The sequence below is a fragment of the Bidens hawaiensis genome, unplaced genomic scaffold, assembly GCF_021521415.1.
Source record: "Bidens hawaiensis isolate Kalapana, Puna unplaced genomic scaffold, B.hawaiensis_p1.1 tig00000702_1, whole genome shotgun sequence".
Classification (NCBI taxonomy): domain Eukaryota; kingdom Viridiplantae; phylum Streptophyta; class Magnoliopsida; order Asterales; family Asteraceae; genus Bidens; species Bidens hawaiensis.
In genome coordinates, this window is record NW_027491042.1 from 2,071,396 (window position 1) to 2,094,957 (window position 23,562).

General features: G+C 31.5%; 1 protein-coding gene across 1 annotated transcript; it reads right to left on the minus strand.

Moving 5' to 3' along the window:
• Positions 1 to 2,845: 2,845 nt before the first annotated feature.
• LOC143532985 (biotin synthase, mitochondrial-like) lies at positions 2,846 to 5,989 on the minus strand. The gene is made up of 6 exons (XM_077027886.1): positions 5,769 to 5,989; positions 4,741 to 4,920; positions 4,541 to 4,647; positions 4,225 to 4,430; positions 4,001 to 4,140; positions 2,846 to 3,299 (listed from the first exon to the last, which is right to left on the minus strand). The coding sequence occupies exons 1-6, from the start codon at positions 5,961 to 5,963 to the stop codon at positions 3,012 to 3,014; spliced, it is 1,116 nt and encodes a 371-aa protein (XP_076884001.1). The 5' UTR covers positions 5,964 to 5,989; the 3' UTR covers positions 2,846 to 3,011.
• Positions 5,990 to 23,562: the final 17,573 nt, after the last annotated feature.

A 23,562-nucleotide genomic window follows, 5' to 3' on the forward strand; every position in this document is an offset into this window, starting at 1 on the left:
TATCATCCACGTAACTGATGCTTGAACGCGCGGTAACTGGTGGCGACAAGCAAGAAGCAAAGATGAAATGTACAGTAATTTCAAAACTCAGTCCGTTTTGACGAACATGTTATGACTCGAAAATGTTTTAACCCGAAGCCCGTTTTGACATGAACCCTTTCGATCTAAACTCATCCCGACATGAACTAAATCAACCCTTTTTGTATTTACCTGTTCCAACACCATTAGCCGAACATGTCCGACCCATTGTCGGTAATAAATGATCACGTAACATGTTAGTTTTTTGGAAATTAATAAACTATAGCAATACTATACTCAAATAAAAGAGAACAAAATGCTCGTTTTTATGGTGTAATTTTCTAGAAAAAATATTAACGTGTGAAAAAATTACGGCCGTTAAAAAACCGTGGGGTAGGTGGTTTATAATTAGGGGGAAATGTGTAACTATTTAATATATTAACAAAACTTGATTAAAGTTGAAGAACCATTATTGTATATTATTTTGGAATAAGCAAAGACTATTTTACCCCTAATTTCTTAAAATTATATGCATTGTTACTTGTACTATATGCAACAACAGTGGTACCTCTTAAAATTTAAGAGGTCCCTCACTCCTATATTATATATAGTATAGATATATTAATTAAGAGTAAGAAAAATTAAAATTTCTGTTTTAATATATATATATATATATATATATAGAAAAGATCAAATAAGAAGTTTGATTATCCTAAGAAAGCTAGGAATGAGGGTATTTTTGTCTAATACCTTAATATTGAAAACCCACTTAATTTAATTTCAAAAACCCACTTAATTAAAACCCACTTAAATTTTAACTTATATCCTACAACCACCACCGCCCACTGCCACCACCTTGCCGGAAAAGTCTTTGGAAATTTCGTCGGAAAATAAAACACAATGAAAAAGACACAATGTAAAAAATACAATGGAATAAACACTATGAAAATAAAAACACAATGACAAAAACACAATTAAATTACATAATGTAAAAAACACAATGCAAAAAACACTATGAAAAAATAAAACACACTTGTATAACACAATTTTGTAAAACACAATTTTAATAAAACACACTTTGTAAAAAACCCACGAATTTTTTTTTATTTTTATATAGCAATATGGTACTCATATAAAAGATAAAAAAACACTCGTTATTATGGTGAAGTTGTTTTGAAAAAAAAAATGTCGTATAAAAAAGTTATGAGCGTTTTAAAATGATGGGGGTATTTGACATGTGCCTTGCATGTGAAGAGAGAAAGTCAACAAATGTGTTATCCCTATTATGCCCTTACCCTTGTTTTACACTTGATGATCTCTTTAATCTAATCTCAACCATTCAATTTTAAAATGAATGGATAAGATTATTTCCTATCATTCCAAGGGAAACTAATCTTCTTATTATAACTCAACCATATATATATATATATATATATATATATATATATATATATGCATGAGTGAATGATCTTTTAAAGTTTAAGATGTACAGTCACTATTGCATAATAAACAATTACTAATGCATACAAATTTGAAATTTTAGGGGTAGTATAGTATTTTGGACATGTTAACGGTTAAGAATATTTGATTAGAAAATAGTTACAAATATAGTCCTTCAACTTTAACAAAACTTTGTTATTTTATAAAGTAGTTACATATAAACCCTTAATCTTTACCCATTTATTTGACAAATTCATTTAAAATTTTTATTTCTTCTATATCTTTTTATATATTATGTTTAAAAAAACCGGACTTACCGTTGCAATGTGCTTATTTTTGTTGACGTTTCAATGTAAACTTTATTTTATTTTGATGTGTTTATTATAATGTACAAGTCAATTAAGCATAAGAGTACAACTCAAATATGCAATTATGAACCAAAAATATAATTACAAATTTAACCCTTTAACTATATTCAACTTTTGTAAATTTAATTACTAATTACTCTTTCATCCCATTAAGTTTACCTATATTTTCAACTATTTTCCTTTTTCTTTTATATCTTTGAATATAATAAGTTTTAATAAATTTCAAACATACAATAACGACGTGTTTATTTTTGTTGACGTCTCAATATATGATTTACTAAATATCGATGTGCGTATTATAAGCAAAATGATTTCGTGACATTTAAAAAAAAGTATCAATTTTGATTCAGGTCAAAATGTCCAGCAAAATGAGTTTTTTCATCATTTTTAAATTTCTTTTTTATTTTTTCGAGTCAACGATCGAGGTCTATGACAGTAGGGATGAGCTCGGTACCGTACCGGTACCGAAAATACAAATCCCAAAATTTGTAAATTCTTGGTACTGGTACCGATACCAAAATATTCGGTTTGATACCGGTACCGGGATAGTACCGGTACCGAAGGTATAAATTCGGGAAATATTATACCGATCCCGAAACTCAAAACTTTGGTACCGACGGTACCAAATCAGTATCGTTATGGTACCAATACCGAATTTGTTTATCCCTATTTGACAAGTCAAAACGTGTTCAAGTTATAGCGAGAAGTAAGCCAAATGAATTTAGATATTCTAAAAAAAAAGTTTAAAATTTCGAAAACCCAGTTATACATTAATTTGTTCATAATACACGTTTTAACACCGGTTATGCATCCGATAACATGTTTGTGTGCATACCCCGGCGCATCGCGCGGGCACAGGCTAGTTAGTTAATAATACTTCGAGATAAGTGATGTATGTGATTAAGGTGTTTTAAGTCATTAAGAATGTAAATGACAGTCACATTGCAGTGCAGCACCGGTGAAACTTCAGGACACGACCGAATTCTACCTGCTGCTGATTACTAACATAACAGGACACACGCATTGAACCACACACTCGCAATAACTTAAAAAGAGTACAATTAACTCGAATGATAATAGTCCTAATACCTACCTCATCAAATATCTAATTTCCACAACAGTCGATAGACAACATACAAGATGGTTATTCTAATTAAGACAAACAAAGCAAAAGAAACTAATTAACTAACTAGAAACAGCCTCCCCATGTGTTTCAACCTCATCATCGGAGAATGCAGGAGGTTTTGGGATCAAACCAAGCAGTTTAAACATGTTCTGGTCTGCATCAAAATCATTGTTGGGGGTCGTCAACAACTTCTCACCCGTAAATATAGAATTTGCACCCGCTAGAAAACATAAAGCTTGTTCAGGAACCGAAAACTTCACCCTCCCTGCAGATAACCTCACCATAGCCTTTGGCATCGTGATGCGGGCCGTAGCAATCATCCGTATCATCTCCCATATCTCAACTGGCTGCACAAAATCCCAACTTCTTTCAACATCTTACAAAATATTATTAAAGTATGTACCAAAGTAAAAAACTAGTAATCATTTTTTAACTAAATCAAAGGTCGCAAACTGGGAGGGCTGGGTGACAGGTCAAAAAGAGGTCTGTTAACGAACACATGAACTATTCGGCGGGAAGTTCATTTGTGTTCGTTTCTTTAATAAATGAACATATATAAACAAACTTTTTGTGCATTTAGTTAAACGAACGAACATGAACATGTGTGACGTTCATTTATGTTCGTAAATGTTAGTTGAATTACGTTCGTTTATGTTAGTTTGTTCGTTTACATTTGTTTATATGTTCAGTTAAATAATGTAGACCCAAACTTTTACCATTTCTGCAAATAGTTGGTTTTACCCATTTGGCCCGTTAGGAATAAAAACACAAGCCAAACAGACCCCCTCACAACCTTCATTAACTAGCTTAAACCAATAACTATTGCAACAGCAAACAGTAGCGATCTGGTCTTCCTTATGATCAAAAGGTGTCAGTTTTTTATTCAAAACCAGGAACTTATTAGTGTCCTAAAATCAAACCTAAGTGCATCATCATCTGTACTCACAAACTTGGGTTTGGTAAAGAGCAAAAAATGGCTATGACTACAAACTAGATATACTAAGATATGCTAAAACATAAAATTTGTTAATACTAAAAAAGAAACTACCTTTTGATCTTCCAAAGGCGTGCCTTTAACCGCAAGAAGTGCATTAATGGGAACACTCTCCGGGTGTGACGGGAGTGTCGCTAATGTATGCAACAATCCGACCCGGTCCTCTTCTGCTTCACCAAGCCCTATTATTCCTCCTATCATCACAACACAGATTCTTATCAGAAAGTGAAAATTTTATTAATCATCATGGACCAAAAGTTAGAACAAAATGAGCTAACCTGAACAAACATTAATCCCTGCTTCACGAACATGTTTGATAGTTTCGAGGCGCTCATCATATGATCTTGTTGTAATAATATTAGGGTAATACTCTCTTGATGTGTCAAGGTTATGGTTGTAAGCTGTAAGTCCTGCTTTCTTGAGTTCTAAAGCCTGCTGCTTTTCTATCATCCCTAAAGTACAACAAACCTCCATTCCCATACCCCTGCAGATATAAAATTATATGCTAATTATAGTTTCGGGTGTAAATTATCATGCAAATCATACAAGTTTCACAAAAATATTAACATAAAACAGTGGCTTGCTAGTTGCTACCTTATCACTTTCACATATTCAAGGATCTGACTAAAGTTGGTTTTCCTTCCTATTGTGTCTCTCCACGCAGCACCCATGCAAAACCGAGTGCTACCAGCCTCTTTTGCCTGCCAAGTACCAGTTATAAATAACAATGCAACATGTGTAAACAATGTGAATCTCAGACAATACTATTATTCACATCAGAAAAAACAATGCACCTTTTGTGCTGCTTCCAGAACAGCATCCTTATTCATGAGCTTTTGAGCTTTGACTCCAGTATCATACCTAGAAGATTGAGGGCAATATGAGCAATCCTCACTGCATCCGCCCGTCTTTATCGACAGAAGCGTACACTGCTGCACTTCACTAAAGTTTTGAGCATGCCTATGAACTTGAGCCTGAAAAACAATACCTTTTGTAAGAAAATTGCACATCACATCTACCATGCTAAGGTTAATTTGAGCTTAATTAAACATTCATGATAACCTCCTCATCCTTTAATCAAGTAATCAAACATGCTGGTAAAACGAACCGAATGTTCGTTAAACTGCTTGGCGGGAAGTTCTTCTAATAAACGAACGAACGAACACGAACAAGGAATTACATTCGCTTAACTAAATGAACGAACACAAACAAAGGTGTTAACTTTTGTTTGTTTATGTTTGTTCACTAAAGGTGTTAATACTTTTTAATGAATTTTCTAATCTTATCATATAGATTTAAGCAAATTATTAACTATAAGACAAAAAATAATATGAGTATTATGTGATAATTTCTATGTAAAATTAACATATGAATATTGAAAAAAGACCAACACCAACACCAACACAAACTTGGTAGCTGGACGGAACCGTAGACACTGACCATTCTCAGTTAGTCAAATAATAATAAAAACATTGTTTGCGTTCACAAACATTCATTTCCTTAATGAACGAACATGAAAAAGAAGTTATATTTGGATGTCAAGCTTTTCGTGAGCTGTCCAATAAAAGGTTAACTGGCGAAGTTGAACAAGTCCTTGTTCGGCTTGGTTCGATAAAAGACCTAATAACATCATGAATTAAACCTTATCAATTCATAGCCGCTTAATTCAAATATAAATTAGGCATTTCCTCATTCAAACAATAATAACATCATTTATTACTAAAGAAATGAGAAGAATACGAATTAGAGATAAAATGTATATAATGCGATATAATATATATGTACAGAGAGAGAGTAAAATAAAAGGTAGGTAGGTACTGACTCCATGAAAGAGAAGATCGAGAAGAGGAGAATCATAAACGGATTTGATCTCCTCTCGTTTCCAGTCGTTTCGAGGACCTTCTCGTATCGTTCGCTCTGCTTCAACTGCAGCCGCTGACGACAGTGAGCGTGGTTGCAGATCCAGCATCGACGATATCGCCCGTCGGTTTGGACGGATGGACCGGATTAGAATCATCTTCTTTCTTCGTTTTCAGTTCAGCTACCGCAAACAACGTCCTCCGGTGACGAATTAAGTAAAACACGCAACCTGTGTTGTGTTGCAGTCAGCTTCAGTTTGGATTTGGTTAAGTAAGCAGATGTGAGTTCAACCTAACTAGCATTATTTATGTTAAATCACATTTTGCAATGCACGTTTTTTCGGAGATTTAAGTCTGAATCTGAATACTACATCTGAATTTTAAGAAATGGTTCAAATGTCTGAAATCTGAATCATTAAGAGGTGGAGGCTAGAGACGAACCTCTAGTCGTCGGAGATGGAGCCTAGTCTCCGGGTTAGAAGTTAATGGAGGCCGGAGACAAACGTATGTTTGTTTTGGGTTAAAAGGTTTTCATACCCACTAAAAGCTCTTACTGGTTCAGATGCTATTAAGACGCTGAATCAGACGTTTTCCTCTATTCAGAGAAAAAAGGCAAAAACAAACAGGGCCTTAATATGGTCCAATAGAATGGGTTACAATTTTATGGTATCAAGTTTGAAGTCGAATTTAAGTGAGGAATTTTGTTTTGATGAGTCAAGTTTGAAGCATTAAAATTGGTATTACATTTTGCGGTGCCAAAATGTTTCTTTTACCTGGTTCAAATGACTCCGCGTCGAACACAGGCTATATATTTTTGCTAATAAGTTATAAAAACTCAAAAAACTAAGTTGAAATAAAAATTGATGGTTTGGTTTTATGTTTTCGAATCAAAATTTCGGTTCGGTTTTAGTTTTGCATGAACTTAAAACCGGAAAACCGGACCGAATTATAGAACTTTATTTTTTATTGAGTTTTAGTTAATTTATATTAAATTGATAAATTGTGAGATCCAAATATTTTAGCCCAAGTGTATAATAACCAGTGACGGAACTAGAGTTTTATTACTAAAGGGTCAATATAAAAAAATTATCTATATCTATACTATATATAATGCATGAGTGAAGGGTCTCTTAAATTTTAAGAGGTACAGTCACTCTTGATTAAAGTATAATTGCAATCAATTTTGAAAATCTAGAAGCAGTATAGTCTTTGCTTACTATGAGCATGTACGGTTGAAGTTTTTAACAATTTAGTTTGAAATATACTTACAATTACGGTCCTTAAACTTAAGGGTAAGTTTTGTTAACTTATTAAATAGTTACATATTAACCCCCTTATTCTAGACCAACAACCCCACGAAGTTTTAACGACAATAACTTTTTTACATGTTAATATTTTTTAAAAAAAATTACACCATAAAAACGAGCATTTTATTCTCTTTAATTTGAGTATGGTATTGTTATACTTATTAAAATTTAAAAAATAACATGTTACGTGACATGCAATTAGGGCCTCAACGGGTCTGGTGGACTTGGGTCATGTTTCAGACCGAGTTACCCATTCACCGACGAATGGTACACGTCCGACACCGCATTATATGCGTACAATAGTGAGGCCACCGCTAATTCGTTCGATGTCGTGTTTGAGCGTGTATCTCGCAGCATCGCGCGGGCACCAAGCTAGTATTCTTTAATATGTAACAACTATTTCTTTTAACTAATCGACATAGTGCATATCATAAGAACGATTGTATAATCGTTACTTTTCCTGAATTTTTTAAAAAAAGTACGTGAAAAAGAAATAAACGACAAACCCTAAATCAAATATAAAATAGTGTCAAATAAAATAAATAAAATGTAAATATATTAACCTAAAATCAAACTGTTAATAAAAAAACGTACAATGTTAGTTAATACGGAGTATCTTTTAGACATTTACCAACTTTATTGGTAAGAGAAAAGAGACAAATGAATAAAATGTAGGTTTTTTATACAACCTGAACCCATTATCTTCCTTGGCCTATCCTCACACATTTTTCAAAAGCTAAACCTAGCATCGCTTATTATGGTGGCCAGAAAATTGAAAATATATGAATCAATAGTTTCCGAACTCTTTTTTCTTGCTATTCTATCTATTTGTGAGGGTCAAAACATGTAAGAACGGTCATGGTGTCAATTACTCATGATAAAAGTTTGGTCGGCCGGAGGGTCCGGTGAACCCCGGACCCTCCTGTGGTTTCGTCGCTGATAATAACCATACATAATTAACTAACAAAATTTTTTTGGTACAAAGTAGTTATTTTTCGTAATACTTAGTTTTCATATCAAGGCTTTTAATGAGGCAACAAATTAATCCGGCATCGTCAGTTTATTTAATTGGTCCTGAAATACCAACTTAGCATCATCCTGAAGTATGTTGATAATGTGAATAATGAAAGATAATATGTTTGAGGGGAATTGTTGTGAAACTCTCTGTTATGCACTTAATACAGACATTATACCCCCATTAGTATCACATTCATTATAGAGTCGGTTTCAATCTCTATGTCTAATATATATAATTATATATGTCTTTTGTAAATAGTTACTAGCAGAAGTGTTCGCGCGTTGCTGCGAGTTACAATAGGGGTTTGGTCTGTAGCAGTTTGATTTGTTATAGTACGCTACGTCCCTGGTCTTTTTTAATTACAAGTTAATTATTATTTGTAATAGATGTTAGAATTTTCTTATAACTTTTTGGTCAACAGTCATATTAAGAAATTGATTGGACAAACATATTTTCGTTGACTCTAATTTAAAGATTGATGTTTGAATCAAATTCCAAGTAAAGTGTGTTTAATTATTACTTATTAGTAACCGGGAGTTTCAAACTATACAGTGAGTTTTAACCAACACTTTTAAATGCAAAAAATAATGAAATTTCAACTAATGTTGTTGTCTGTTACAGTTGAAGACACTCCATAAATTTTTTACGTCCACGCCTTAGAGCATATGATTAACAAACAAGATCCTAAATCAAAAAACTTGAATAATAAATTTCATAAACATAAAACAAAGAAGACAATCTCTTTAAGCACATCATGCATCGCCTAATAATCGTGTTTAGTAAGTTCAGTCCAAACTCATTTTTCTACTGTATGAACTTTATTATCTCATTCCTCGTTTAAAATTCTCCATTAAATAGATCATAACATCTTAATCATATTTGGTAGCTACTATTTTTCAAGAACATGAAGTTGAAGCTAAAACCAACAGAAATTCGAGTACCATCTTCTGTTAAAGTGTCTTCGAGTGGTAGAAATTGTTTTTGGTTTTGAAAAAGAAAAGAAAATGATCACAAGGCATGTGTAAAGTTTTTTGGTAAACCTTTTGTTTTGTAATAGAAAGTACATAGAGATATATACGTATGTGATATATGTATATATAGAGGGGAAAAGGGGTAATATTATTTAAAATGATGTACATATTCATTAAGCATGCGCTTCACAGTGGGTACGCGAGAATTAATACCAAAATAATAAATAAAATGAACTATAACTGGCTCAAGTTTATGGCTTTATGCATACAAGATTTAAAAAAGAGAAACAACTAATAGCAATGCGAAAATAATAAGCGCCAGTTGTTCTTGAAAAGCTTTAATAACAACTAAAAACTTAAAAGCTAAAAGGTCTCCTCCGCATAATTAGAGAACTCCATTTATATTATCATAACACCATGACAAAGTATCAAATTTAAATTCGGCCGTCAAACACAACCAACCCAAAGGAGATTGGTAACCGATATCAATTATAACAGCGGATGACCTACTTCTAAGCTATCACATCTCAATTATTACAAAATTCATAGTTCATATGGCATGACAACTCTCATCTCTCACCGAAATCAGTTATCACATTTAAATGTTCGGGTTTTCATTTAAATGCCTCTTTTGCCCTTTATTTAAAATTATTAAATTATTTGTTCGATTCGTTTCTATTCTTAAAAATAATTATATAAAAATGAAAATTTTAAACAAAAACCACCCAACTATATTTTTCAAATAATTCTGAATGAATTAAATTAAATATAAAGTACATAGATATATACACTTCAGATATTTAGTAGAGTTGGTAGAAAAATATCACATACATCAAATTGGAGATTGATCTTGACAATTTGTCTGATGTTGATGTCTTTGGTAACTCCAGACCAACGGAAATCCGGTTGAAATTTCTACTTTAGTTAACAGTCAATACATTATTTTGACTTTTTAGAGTTAGTTTCAATTTAAGAATAAAAAATATGCAAAGTTGGAATCAGTTATTAACCTATGGAATGTTTTAACAACATGAACCGGAATAGAGTGTAGTCCTTCAAATTTATTTACCCATATATGTTAATGACCAAAATAAGATTAAACTTGATAAGCTCATTTGACTTGCTTATTCTGAGAAGTAAATCATCTAACCTCGATTAGTTCACCACTGCATTTGATTGGCTATGAATATAATACTTTTTTTTTGTTTTGTTTATTCTAATATGTTACCTATTTTTTTTTCTTCTAACAATTATGGAGTAAAAGTTATAAAGTCAAACGGGTCAGAATGGGTGAAGCAACCACAAACAATTAAACATGGTTTTCTAATAAATATAAGTACATTACTAGTGATTAAAAACGATTTTTAAGGATAATAATCTAAATATGAAAACGATTTAAGACATCAAATCGCTAAAGAAAACATTTAAACATCAAGTGTTGTTTACTCGGTTTTGGGTGGGTTCAGGTCAGGTTCGATAATAGAGTTCAGGTCAATTGTTTCGGTTAAATTTCTGTAATTGATTAAGGTTAAAGCCGACACCTAGTTAAAATGAAAAAGAAAAAAAAGAAACAATGATGTGCTTGCGCGTGCGGCTTGTAAAATATAAAAGGATGGTAGATTGGATATTTAGCTTTTGCACAAGATCGTGTTTTAAATTTATAAAAGTGATTTCTACAAAGACTAAACACACACAAAATAGGCAAGTGTACCTATCGTATATGTAGAATAGTATTGGTAAGAACCAAGTATCGATCCGTGGACACAAAGGTTTCTAATAATAAATCGTTATTTTACTTTAATCGGAGGTTTTAATCATTTTGGGGTTAATTTTTGAACTTTTTATAACATGTAAATACTTATATATATAATATATAGGTGACCAAGACAAGAGATTCTAAACGAGTTATTCAATTATACGAAGGTTACCATCTAATATCTAGAATCCACTCCATTGTTCCTTGATGATTAATAGTTAAACATGTGATAGACTTGTCCTAATAATATATGATAGAATTATGATCCTCATTTTGGAGTCAACATATTCTATGACATAATGAATAATAGCATGCATATTTTCAAGTCCATCCTATGCTTAATAGCATGCTACCCCGAGAATGTCAATTTAAGTAGACAAGCAGTTGGTAAAGTAGAATGATTAGAATTGACTTCGATTTCTCAAATACCAATTCTAACAACTTCGGGTGGTTGTAGTTAACTCACACAACCTCCCCTTGGTTGATTTATGTAGGTTATAATTACACATTCCATTAACATGTGACTTCTTTAACTAATTTGATATCCTAAGCAAAGCCATTTTCGGATTACCAAGGTTTAGAGAAATACATCATAACTTATATCTCATCATTTCTAAGTACAATATAAGGATCCATGTTTCGATAATGTATCAAAGTGTTTCTATCTTTCAAGAACATGAATCGATCATGAATGATTGCCAATATAATTGACAATCACCAACTTTGAATTAGTATTTTAAGATGGTGAAACATTTCTCATCAAAAGATAATTGTAAGATAACCATGTACTTTACCAAACTAAACCACATGTTTTATATAATTATCAAGTAAAACAAAGTTTCTTCATAGATTTTAGATGGTAAATGGAGTTTAGCTCATAATGAGCATGATGATAAACATTAAGATGGATGATAATAACAAATACATGATTAAACTTGGAACAATCTAACCAAATGTAGATGAAGCTTCCTTCTTAATGATGATGATGATAGATGATGATGATGGTTGATGGTGATGACCTCCAAGCCTTCAAACTTTTCACGAAACCTTCTATGTGAGTGTTAGTGTGTGTTTTTATAAGAGAGAATCGGATATAACTCTTTTCAAGGCACACTCTTCAAATGGCACAAGTGCCTCTATTTATAGGCAATCTGGAGTGAGAAGCACGGCCCCGTGCTTAGTGGGCACGCCCCCGTGCATTTTTATGACATGTGCCAGATTTATTTTGTCGTTTCTGGAAGGTAGGCACGGCCCCGTGCTTCCTGAGGCACGCCCCCGTGCTTTTTAGTGACATGTGCTAATTCTTTTTGTCGTTTCTGGAAGGCAGGCACGGCCCTGGGCTTCCTGAGGCACGCCCCCGTGCTTTTTAATGACATGTGCTAATTCTTTTTGTCGTTTCTGAGAGGGAAGCACGGCCCCATGCTTCCAAAAGCATGGCCCCGTGTCCAGCTGTTCACTATTTTGTCTTTTCTTGTAGATTTTTTTGTCTTTTCTGAAAAGTGACCAGAAGCACAACCCCATGCTTTCAAAAGCACAGCCCCGTGTTTCCAAAAAGCACATCCCCGTGCTTCCAAAGGCACAGCCCCATGTTTCCTGAAAGCACAGCCCCATGTTTCCTGAAGCACAACCCCATGTTTTGCTGCTTTCTTTGGTTTTTCTTTGTTTTTTTCATTTGTTTCTTCGTTTGAGGCTTGGATTCACCTGAAAATACATTTTAACATGATAAGTAGTTATTTTAACTATATTATACGATAGAAGTTGCAGTTTTTAGAGATTATTTGATGCTAAAAAGATGTATATTTTTATATACATCAAACAACTTTTTGCGAGTTTCAGTTTTCTCGGGTTAGGTTGTTTAGGTTTCGTCGCCAATACTTATGATGAACAAAATTGTTTCTTTAAACAAACATACATAAACGTCAATAAACTAACATTAACAAACGTAAAGAACAGACGCAAAGTAACAAACCAAACAATGTTCGTTTATTTAACTAAATGAACAGAAAGGAAACAAACCAACATAAACGAATTTTCACAAACTTAATTCACAAACTTAAATGAACGAACGAAACAATGTTCATTCATTCAACTACATGAATGAAAATTTGTGTTCGTTAATTAAACCAGGCAACATAAACAAACTTCTCACCGAACGGTTTGCAGAACGTTCGGTTAGTTACTTCGTTTACAAGCCTAATCATTAAGTCAAACGTGGTAGGAGTTTTTTGGCATATTTCTCTTTAGTCAAATGCTCTGTTTATTACTTCGTTTACAAGCCTAACCCTTATAGAATCAAATGTGATGGAAATTTTTGGCATGTTTTGTTTTAGTCAAATGTTCGGTTCGTTACTTTGTTTGTAAGCCTAATCATTGTTAAGTCAAATGTGACAAAAGTTTTTGGCATGATTCTTTTTAGTTAAACGTTTGCCATGTTTCTTTTTAGTCAAATTCAATCAAACTTTTCAGTCGGAAAAAAGTGTACCTTCTATAGAATATCTCGAGTTTCATTGAATCATAAACGTATGTAACATAATTACGAAGAGTTAATGGAAACCTAACTATTTAACCCTCTTCGCGACGGGGGCCCAACAAAAGCTTGGTTGGTAGCAACTTGGTTTTTATGATACGGAAGTTTACCACCTATACAATTTCTAAAGTACAAGATATCAAAATACGTGCATACAATACAATCTATATAATTGACATCTAGTTGTAACTACAAAATTTCTTTCAATAATTAACAATGCCACTATATTTTTCTTGTTTTTCTTAGTGGCAGCATAACTTTATTAGCTAGATGGATGTTAAACAGGTGATGTTCACGAGTTGATAGGTTAATCCCGAACACAACCCAAACATGAAAAGCATATTCGTGGGTTGACCTGAACACATGCCGTTTAACCCATCAATTTATTGTTTTATCATGCCATACAATAAGAAAACATAATTTAGAAGTGTCAATGGATAAATGTTGCTGACCAAACACACACACACACACACAAACGTACATGAGAATGTTTACCATTTATTTGCACATGCAATATGTAGTGACCATTTCCATTATCAGAAGCCTACATAAAGAAAGTAAGAACTCGGATATTATAACCAACCTTCACAACAAATCATCGAGCACAAAATTAGAACCATCATATGTATTCTAACTGGCAAATCAAACACTTAAACTTGATTATACACTTCACTCAAACCGATAATAAAAAAAGTTAAATCATTAATTTAAAGTTGATATTTATTGAGCTCTTGTTATAAAAATAAGTCATCTGATTCTATCATTTGTTCGTCTTGATTTAATGTAACATTCAATTCCAACAAATCTATACAGTAGCACATAAAAGTATTTACAATAATGGTATGAAGTTATAAAACAACTTCAAAAATGTTATTTATATAAACTGGGTTATGAACTTTTTAATCATCTTATAAAAAACTTACAAGGTCTTTGGCTTTTCTTATGAACACTTAACGTCAAGAAAGGAAAAAAATAATATCTTTCAAGCCAAATGCTTGCAAAACACTTTTTTTCATGTACTTTTTCCATTTAGACGTTTGGTTAGTTTTTTCTAATCACCATATAATTTTAAATCGATTGTTATTAAAAAAAACTTGAAGGTATGTTACCAAAATTATACAAATTATGCAAACATAATGTATACATACATAGACGGCATACATATATCGCTTAACAAATACTATGTTCTAAAATCAGTTACATTTTGCTCAATTTTTAGTGCGCAATAAAAAAAGTTTAAATGTTTAATTTCAACACACAATATAAAACACTAAACAATTTTTTTTAAATTCATACACTAATATTGTCACGAGTTTACATTAATAATTAACCAAAAAAAGAAAAGTTGCAGACCACCTTCAATTTCAAAATCTTGACCACCCATGAAACCAAAGAAAAAATTATAAAGCCACTATCTTAAAGATTTTCTAGTAAAACCTTAACCAATATCATAAGAAAAATATGCACAATACATGCATACTTCACTTAATTCTCATTCAACTCTCTTGACTCCCAGTTACTCATACACATATGCTTAGGCTTTTCCATATGCAGCCCCAACACATCCATTGCAAGATCCTCCAAATTCAGCCTATGAAACTTCCCGGGTCACTTCTTTATCACCGCCAATCCAATATTTATACTTTTAGAACAATCCAGCCAATACTCATTCTTCAGCTTGAATATATCATTGTGAGCTTCAATTCCAACAAAAAATGAAAGCCATAGTTGATGCTTGATTTGCTACTACCCAATTGAAGGTAAGTATTCAGTTGTAAACTGATTTTGGACTTAGTGGTATTTATAATAATCTTGTATATATTTTAAAAGGCCTTTGGTTTTCTTATGAATGCTTAACGTCAAGATACCATTTAGTGTTATACGCATTTAGTTCTATTAATTGCCCTTAAAGGTTTATGAATCAATTGAACGTTATGATGAAAATAATAATATTGATGGATGATGACACTTTAATGAGATTAATTGTTGGCACCATAAACCTTAAAGGATACAAGAGTAAATACACAAAACATGACGCTTCATAAACTTGTATGATACGCTTGAAGAATGAATCGATGGATTGGTAAATTACTTTTCTTGCCCAATTATGAAATGACTCTTTTGTCCTTGTCATGTAATTATGAAATCACTTTGTTGCCCATCACTCTTTCTTTAGATATAATATAGATATAGATAAGCACACATTAATCAAATGTCTTTCACTCTCTATTCTCTTTACTTTATAACAGTTTTCACCTCAAAAATTTTAAACCTAGATAGCATACCAAAAACCAAACATGTATGATTTTCAAAAACTTTAAAACATTTGGTTTAAGCCCAAAACAACCCCCAGGCCCCAACGTATGGCCAGGACCTCCAAACCGCTCGTCGCTCGAACTCGCTCGGCGCTCGCTTAGAAAATGCTTGCTCGTTTTTCGCTCGATTGAAAACGAGCCGCTTTGCTCGGTTCGGTTTGTAAACGAGCCAAGCAACGAGCAAAGGTTTGCTCGGTTCGGTTCGGCTTGAATATTTCTAATTTATTTTATATATAATTATATATGAACAAATATATAAATATATAGACAAAAAACATAAATATAAGCTTACAATTATTTTTACCCTTTAAAAATTTTCATATTCCGTCAATTTTATAGTTTTATTTGTTCGCTTCAAATTTAGAATACTAGAAGTTTGTTTACATGATCATTATATCTCACTCCAAACTTATTTTCAATAAAAATTTACAATGTATTACACGTTTGTCTAAAAACTACTAATTTATTAATAAAATATATTATTTACAACCTTCAAATTTGTTTTTTATTGAAAATTTAAAGTGAAAAAGAAATAAATAGTGCTCGAAATCGCTCAACGTTTAATCGAAAAATGCTCGATTCGATTTTCGCTCGTGTCGATTTTCGCTCGGTTCGAATTTCAGTCGTTCGGTTCGGTTGTAAACGAGCCAAGCAACGAGTTAGCCTTCGCTCGGTTCAGCTCGGCTCGTGAACAACCCTATATATGGTTGTGTCCGTGTGTTTATATGTATACATGTGTGTCAACAAATACATCTTCTCAATATTTCCTACAAAATAAAGGGACTAAACGCCTATAAGTTTGTATAAAGGGACAAGCTTATTATACAAGTGAGCTTCACATGCAATAATAAGTTTGAAGAAACTTTTGGTTCTATAATACATTTCACATCATCGTTAACTTTGTATGATCTAACCAACTGAAACAATTAAAAATCTTTAAACCCGATCATCGGTTTTTAATGCGGAAAACGGTCCCAATTTTTTCAACTTTATATGAACGATGAAAAACTTGTGTATAATATTATAAAAATAGCCATTACTTGTTTAACAAAACATTTTATAGTAGTGCATTTATTATATATATTATATTATATATATATATATATAAATATTGGATTTTAGTGCCACAAAAAAGCTCCATTCCAACCATTTAAGTAATTATTTAGAAAACATTACCAGATATTATTTGTTGCTTTGGTGGTCTCCCAAGCATTCCTTGAAAGTTATTCAACAAACTGTTTTGCTCGGTTTCGAAACCCACTGAGTATTTTTGTTCTTTTTTGACTGCTTAACTTTTGTTCTTTCTTTAGAAGATAAATGACGTTTAATTAATGCTTTGCCATGTGCAGTTTAAAGTATACTTTCTAGTGAGTGGTTTAAGCATTTTTAACTAAAAAATCACATACGTTACTTTCTTTTAATTGTATGTGATTTTTAACATACTAAATTATGTTAACGATTTAGTAGTGTTAGTATCGCTACCGGACAAATTCGCAATGGTTCAATGTTGTATCGCGTGAATTTTTTAATATGTTAGTTGTATCTTAGCATTGACGAGTTTATTTATATTTTTGTTTAGTTCTAGCATCGTACCAATATCGATCGAATTCACTTCAAGCCTTCAACTAGCAGTCACACTGTGTGTGTTTTACCAACCGACTACACGTCGTTTTAGACATATTTATTTTATAAGTCTATTCAATTGTCAACACTATTTTAACCGTTTACTAAATTTCTTTTTCGGTTTGTCGTCACCATAATGCATCTAACCAATACCGACCGACCATGTGTTTTGCACCGTCGCAACGCGGCGGTTTATTACCTAGTATAAGATAAATATTGGAATGTTGGTGACACAATTTTTTGCTTTGAAATTTACCTAGCCTTTATATACAATTATTTCCAACCATCAGTAATGTGTTTCTATTGCTCTGATGGCCAGGTGTGGTATATGCTTTAGGCAGCTTTTAATTTTGATTTCTTTCTCTCGCAGGTTCGAGACTTTTTCATTCTGGTTGGTACCATATTTTTTTCTTTCCAATTATTTCAATACATTAGTGGATCAATCAGCATATTGGTCCTAACTCCTAAAACAAGATTGATATCTTCTATGTTATGTTTTCCTAGCTTGTTTATTTATGATTACTTTTCATTGTTATAACACAATACCGACCAAACTCGTATTGGTTTATCATCGTAAAGGCACAAGCTTTTTATTTATTTTAAACATGTTAGTTTGTTGTGTTTGGGTGTTGACGAATTTATTTTCTTATTTAGCTCCGATGTCGTAACTAGATACCGTCCGAATTCACGTCGGTTTGTTGTCGCAACGTGCATGTTTTGTATTCTTTTTTTTTTTCGTTTTAAATACTTTAATTTGTTGTGTTTGTATGTTAACAAATTTGTTTTTTTTTATTTTGTTCCAATGCATTAACCCGATACAAATCGAATTAGTGTCGACTCGCAGTCGTAGCACGCATGTTTTACCAGCTGACTACACGTTGCTTTATAATATTTTTTATCATAAGTTATATGAGTACCGCCAATAAATACTATTATGTGCTTTTACTTTTTCTGGGTTTATTATCGTTACTGTTACGAACCTAACCGATGCAAACCAAATTCGCGTTGTTGCGCTGCCGCAATGCGGCGGTGTGTTTCCTAGTTTTGATAATTCATTGTTAAGTCAGCTACCACTAACACATAATACAAAAATTCAAGATGTGTTCTTCATTTTCAAAAGCTTGATCCTCACACCATCTAAATTTATGGCACGACAATGTAAAGATTAGTATAATCATTACATAAAATGCAAAAATTCAGCATACAACGCGGGCGTAAAACTAAGAATAAAGTTTTCCATCATAATCTCGGGCATAAACACTCTGATCCAACTTGTTTTTACCTAGGATCGCGTAGACTACACTTGCGCCCTGGTATATACAGAATAATTAAGAGCCTTATATAAGCTCAAATTATCAACTTTACCAAAATTTCATTCCATTTTATCCGTTAATGGTTCCATGACTAGGCTAGTGTCATTGGATCATCTTCATAATTAACCTTCATCCAAATTATAAGTAATTCAAATAAACGTAGTATCAATATCATTTCACCCGTAGAATCTAATGCACGTTTCTTGTAGGGGTAACATCCCGAAAGGAGCATTGGTGCGAATGATTTAACATCGCTATGCTAAAGACAAAAGGAATGACCGTTTAGTAAAGACAAAAGGACAAGATAATGGTTGTAGAGAAGAAAGGACAGTCAGACCACTCGGTCGGCCATGAAGAACAATAATACAATCTGAGATGCCATATTGTCTCTATAAATAAAAGTGTATAACTGTAACAATACTATTATGATTTATCAACAATACAATGCACCTTTAACTATGTGTTTTACATAGTATCTTATACTTGTCTCAAAATATCACTCATATTATATGTTATCAAAGCTGGTCTTGATCCATAATCATAAAGAATCAAGATTTGCTTTTGCATTTCTCATATAAACTTTGCTTATAGTTATATGGATGGAGAATGTGTTAGTCACCGTCGTTGTATGAAAGATTGTATGTTAAATTATGTTCCAACCCTTAGACTTCCAAGCTTCACAATATATAAAAAGCTTACAAGTTACAAGTCAATGCACAACCTTTGGTATTTTAGCATCTATCTATCTATTTTAATAAAATACTACAACTTTTGCCACTTATCAAGCTTATAGCCCTCCTCATCTTTTTTAAATAAATTTTCATATATGGTCCTTATCTTTTAAATCATTTCAATATATGAATTCAAGTTTATGTTTATTAAGGGGGTATAAGCTATTTTTAAGTGTTTGGATTAGCTTATATTCTACAAGTTAATTATGTGTTAATAAGTTGTTAAACCCACCGTTCTTTAATTTGTTAGAGTAACAAGTTGCTTCAATAATTACTAATCAATCACCTCTTGAGGACAAATAAGTAACTTGCAACTTTACACAAATAAGCTTTTTTAAATAAGCTAAAACACCATCTTCACATAAGCGCCTACAAATGAGCTTATATAAGTTTATAAGCATAAGTTAAAAAGCTAAACCAAACACTAAGTTATATTTATTTTGTAAAAAAAGCTAAAAATGCTATAAACTTTGTTAAAAAAGCTAGGCCAAACACCCCTTAAATGTAATTACTAACTTATTCATTCATTAACATTACTGGTGAAATAAGAAAAGTATCAAAATTGAAGTTGCAGACCTGTTAGAATAAAATTTAAAGTCTCAAGTAATTGCAAATTAAAAAAATAAAAATAAAGGTGCATTATTATCGAAAAATTTGGTATTTGTATGGTAAACTACAAATTGTTTTTAAGCAGGGATTCAAACAGTAGTGCATAATTTTTTTTATATATGATTGGTTTCAAATTTTGATTTAAAATTTTCTCATATGCATTTGAACTCATGAAATATGTATTTTTCTTAATTTTCTACAAACATTTTGTATAAATATTATATATATATATATATATATATATATATATATATATATCTTGATGTTTAGCATTAAATCATTGAAGTTGAGTAGTATAATTATAATCAATATGCATAACGATTTTATTCTATGAGCTATTTGTCATCTATTTATACGACTTTTTTTTGTAGTATAAATGGTTTTAGCAATAAGAAGATCAATATTTAGTTTTCAATATTTTCTTACACAACTCAGACCAAACTGTTTTAAAAACATATTTTTTATGACTTGATTTATATTTTTTCTATCAATTCAAATATATTGACCAAACTGTTTTAAAAACATATTTTTTATGACTTGATTTATATTTTTTCTATCAATTCAAATATATTTAATTTAATATGCCTTATAAGATAAATTACCTAATTAAAAGCATTTGATATTTTAAACCAAAAAATTTGTTTCAATCTCATTCCATTATTTTCGTTTTCCAAAAATCATTTAGGATATTGAAACCTAGAATATCGTTTTCAACAATTATTTACACAATTCCTATATTATGTTAACTTATTATTTTTATTTTTATACAAATACAAAGAATCGAGGTTATGTTGGTTTGACATGTTGGTTAGTACATAATTAAAGTATTTATTATGGTTTATCTTCAAAATAATAAAAATAAACAATCGATTCATTATATGTGGAATGAGAACAATCGACTTGGATTAAATCCTGATAACGCCAACGACTAAGGCTTGGCTTTTAATACCTAAAAATATATATGATTTAAAAACTAAAAGTTTATTTTTGTTGACCCGAAACTTAGAATTCTGAACCAAAAACCAATCCGAATTGCTTCGGTTCAGGTTTGGGTTAGTATTTCCTTGGGTTCGAGTTTCTCGGGTCGGGTTAATTTGGATTTGGGTACAGGTTTTCTTGGGTTGAGTTTTAGGTTACGAGTAAAAGTGACAGTCCTACTTCCAGCTATTATATATAGAATCACTACCTTCACTTTATGCAACTTTAAATCTTTTAAAATTCTTCTAACTCAGAATAATCACTATTATTTGAACATGATTATAATGTTAGTATGTATTTGTCATTTTTCTGGCAATTACATTCATATGAAATGAAACAAATCATTTTGTTATGGTTTAATTTTTGATTTTTATGTTGCTTGATTATATAATTTTTAATTGTAAAATATAAATCAATTAAAAATTTGTCATACACAAAATGTTAACGACAACAAGTTTATCATGATCAATTAATTTCAAATTTTAAAGATTCTAATGATGATTATAACATCAAAGTGTAGGTAATATGATTTTTGGGGTAATCATGTTTTTTTTGGATAAACATGAGCAGATGTTCTCAAATGACATCATATTAATTGATTAAAAGTTATGATATTTTATGTGTATGAATATTTTTTTAATAATTTCATGGATATATTATCATTTATCTAGAGTTTGTATGTATTTAGAGAACCTTTTTTTGTCACACGGACAACTATACGTGGATATATCAAGAGTTATAAGCAGACCTATATGTTACATTATTAAGAGTTACAACTTACAAGCAGACATGGACTAAAAATTTTGATTTTTGGTAAACAATGTATATCTACAAATACAATCACAAGTGTAATGTAAAAGGAAGTTTTTACTTATTTGCAACATATTTGTGTAATTTTAGTTATCTAATTTCTGTAATTTTAATGTTAATAGTAATTGTATTAACAATATATGATCAATTTGTTGAATATATTTCACTTAATGATTAAAGTCTAAACTTTTCATCAATTACTCGTGTAATACATGGGCCTCAAACTAGTTTATAATATATAACCATGTCATTTGAAATTACCACACGGATTCTACAAATGCACCAACATGCTCATTATTTAGGTTTATGAATTTGGAACAACAATTAATCATGAATTATCATGTATTTTATGTTATTATTCTTTTGTATTATTTTTTTAAGTAAATAACACACGTAGCACCAAACTATTAAATGGTGTTACTATAATTAGTCATTATGTGTAACTTTGAATCTCCAAACAGGTCGGGACCGCGAGACACGGTAACGTTGTTGGTTGGCCGAGACGAAACTGTATGAAGATATCGAGATTCCAACTCTATCAACCTCTTGGTCGTCCTTTAGCTCAAGAGCATAATGGGCCGGTCTTCAATTGAAATGTCATTCGTGATGGATTATATTCAACCTGGAATTTTTTGCCTATTGGGCTAGTAAGTACATTGAGGAGTGGTCCAACAATCTGGCCTTTGTATCTTCAGTCCATTCCAACTCAAAACATTGTCTGGATTATGACCTTTTAGATATACAAGTCTTGTATTCCATGCCCATTCTCTAAAATTATCAAACCCGTATAATTTAGAGTAAATTTTGAGAAAACCATCAAAATCACCTCTCCAATCTATTCCCAATTAAACGGATGAGTTATATGACAACTAAAGCAAAAAACTTAAATATATGGTCTCACTACCATATAATATATCAAGTTATCAACCATCTTCCAATCACCATATACTATATAATAAGACAAACGAAAAAAATAAGAATAAAAAAAATTCATGAATATAAATAGGAAATAGAATGTGAAAGATTTTTGAAAAATAATAAATAAATTTATAAAATTATAGTTTTTAGCTATATTATAGGATAAAATATATGAAATGGACTGAGCTGTGAATACTCTAACGAACATCTTCCATTTTGTTTACTGTTAGTTGTTACACATGAAAAGCCATCTTTACCCCTATTTATATTTTAATTCTTTTCAACTACATCTTCCTTTTTGCCTATATGCCAATAACTTGTCATTGGTGTTATGATATTCCAATTAAGAACATTGACTGATTAACATCAATATTCTGCAAACTGTATAAACCAACCCAAAATGCTCATCCGCCATCCCGCAAGGAAAGAACACACAACACACGCATCGAAACACGAAAAACTGCACTGCACCTCTAACACGTACACACACACACAAATAAACACCACTTATCACGTCAAAGGTGGGAGCCGAACACACCAAACATACGCGCTAACATAGTAATTTACTCTTATTACTATTACTATTACTACTACTACTATTATTATTTTACTTCAATGTTATATTTGTTCTCCAAATTATTTCTTTTTTCACACATATAAAGACAAGAACCTGAAATTGAATTAAAAAATAATAAATAAATAAATAAAAAGACTAGATAACTATCAATTTTAAGTTCTAGATAACTATCAATTTTCAGTTCAAGATTTGCTTTCATTGAATGACCATAATTTACATACCATCAATCAATTTTCCTCAGCTGCCAAAACTTGGAATTTAAAGCTTGATAAGTATATATATTTAGTTAAACTAGTCATAACTG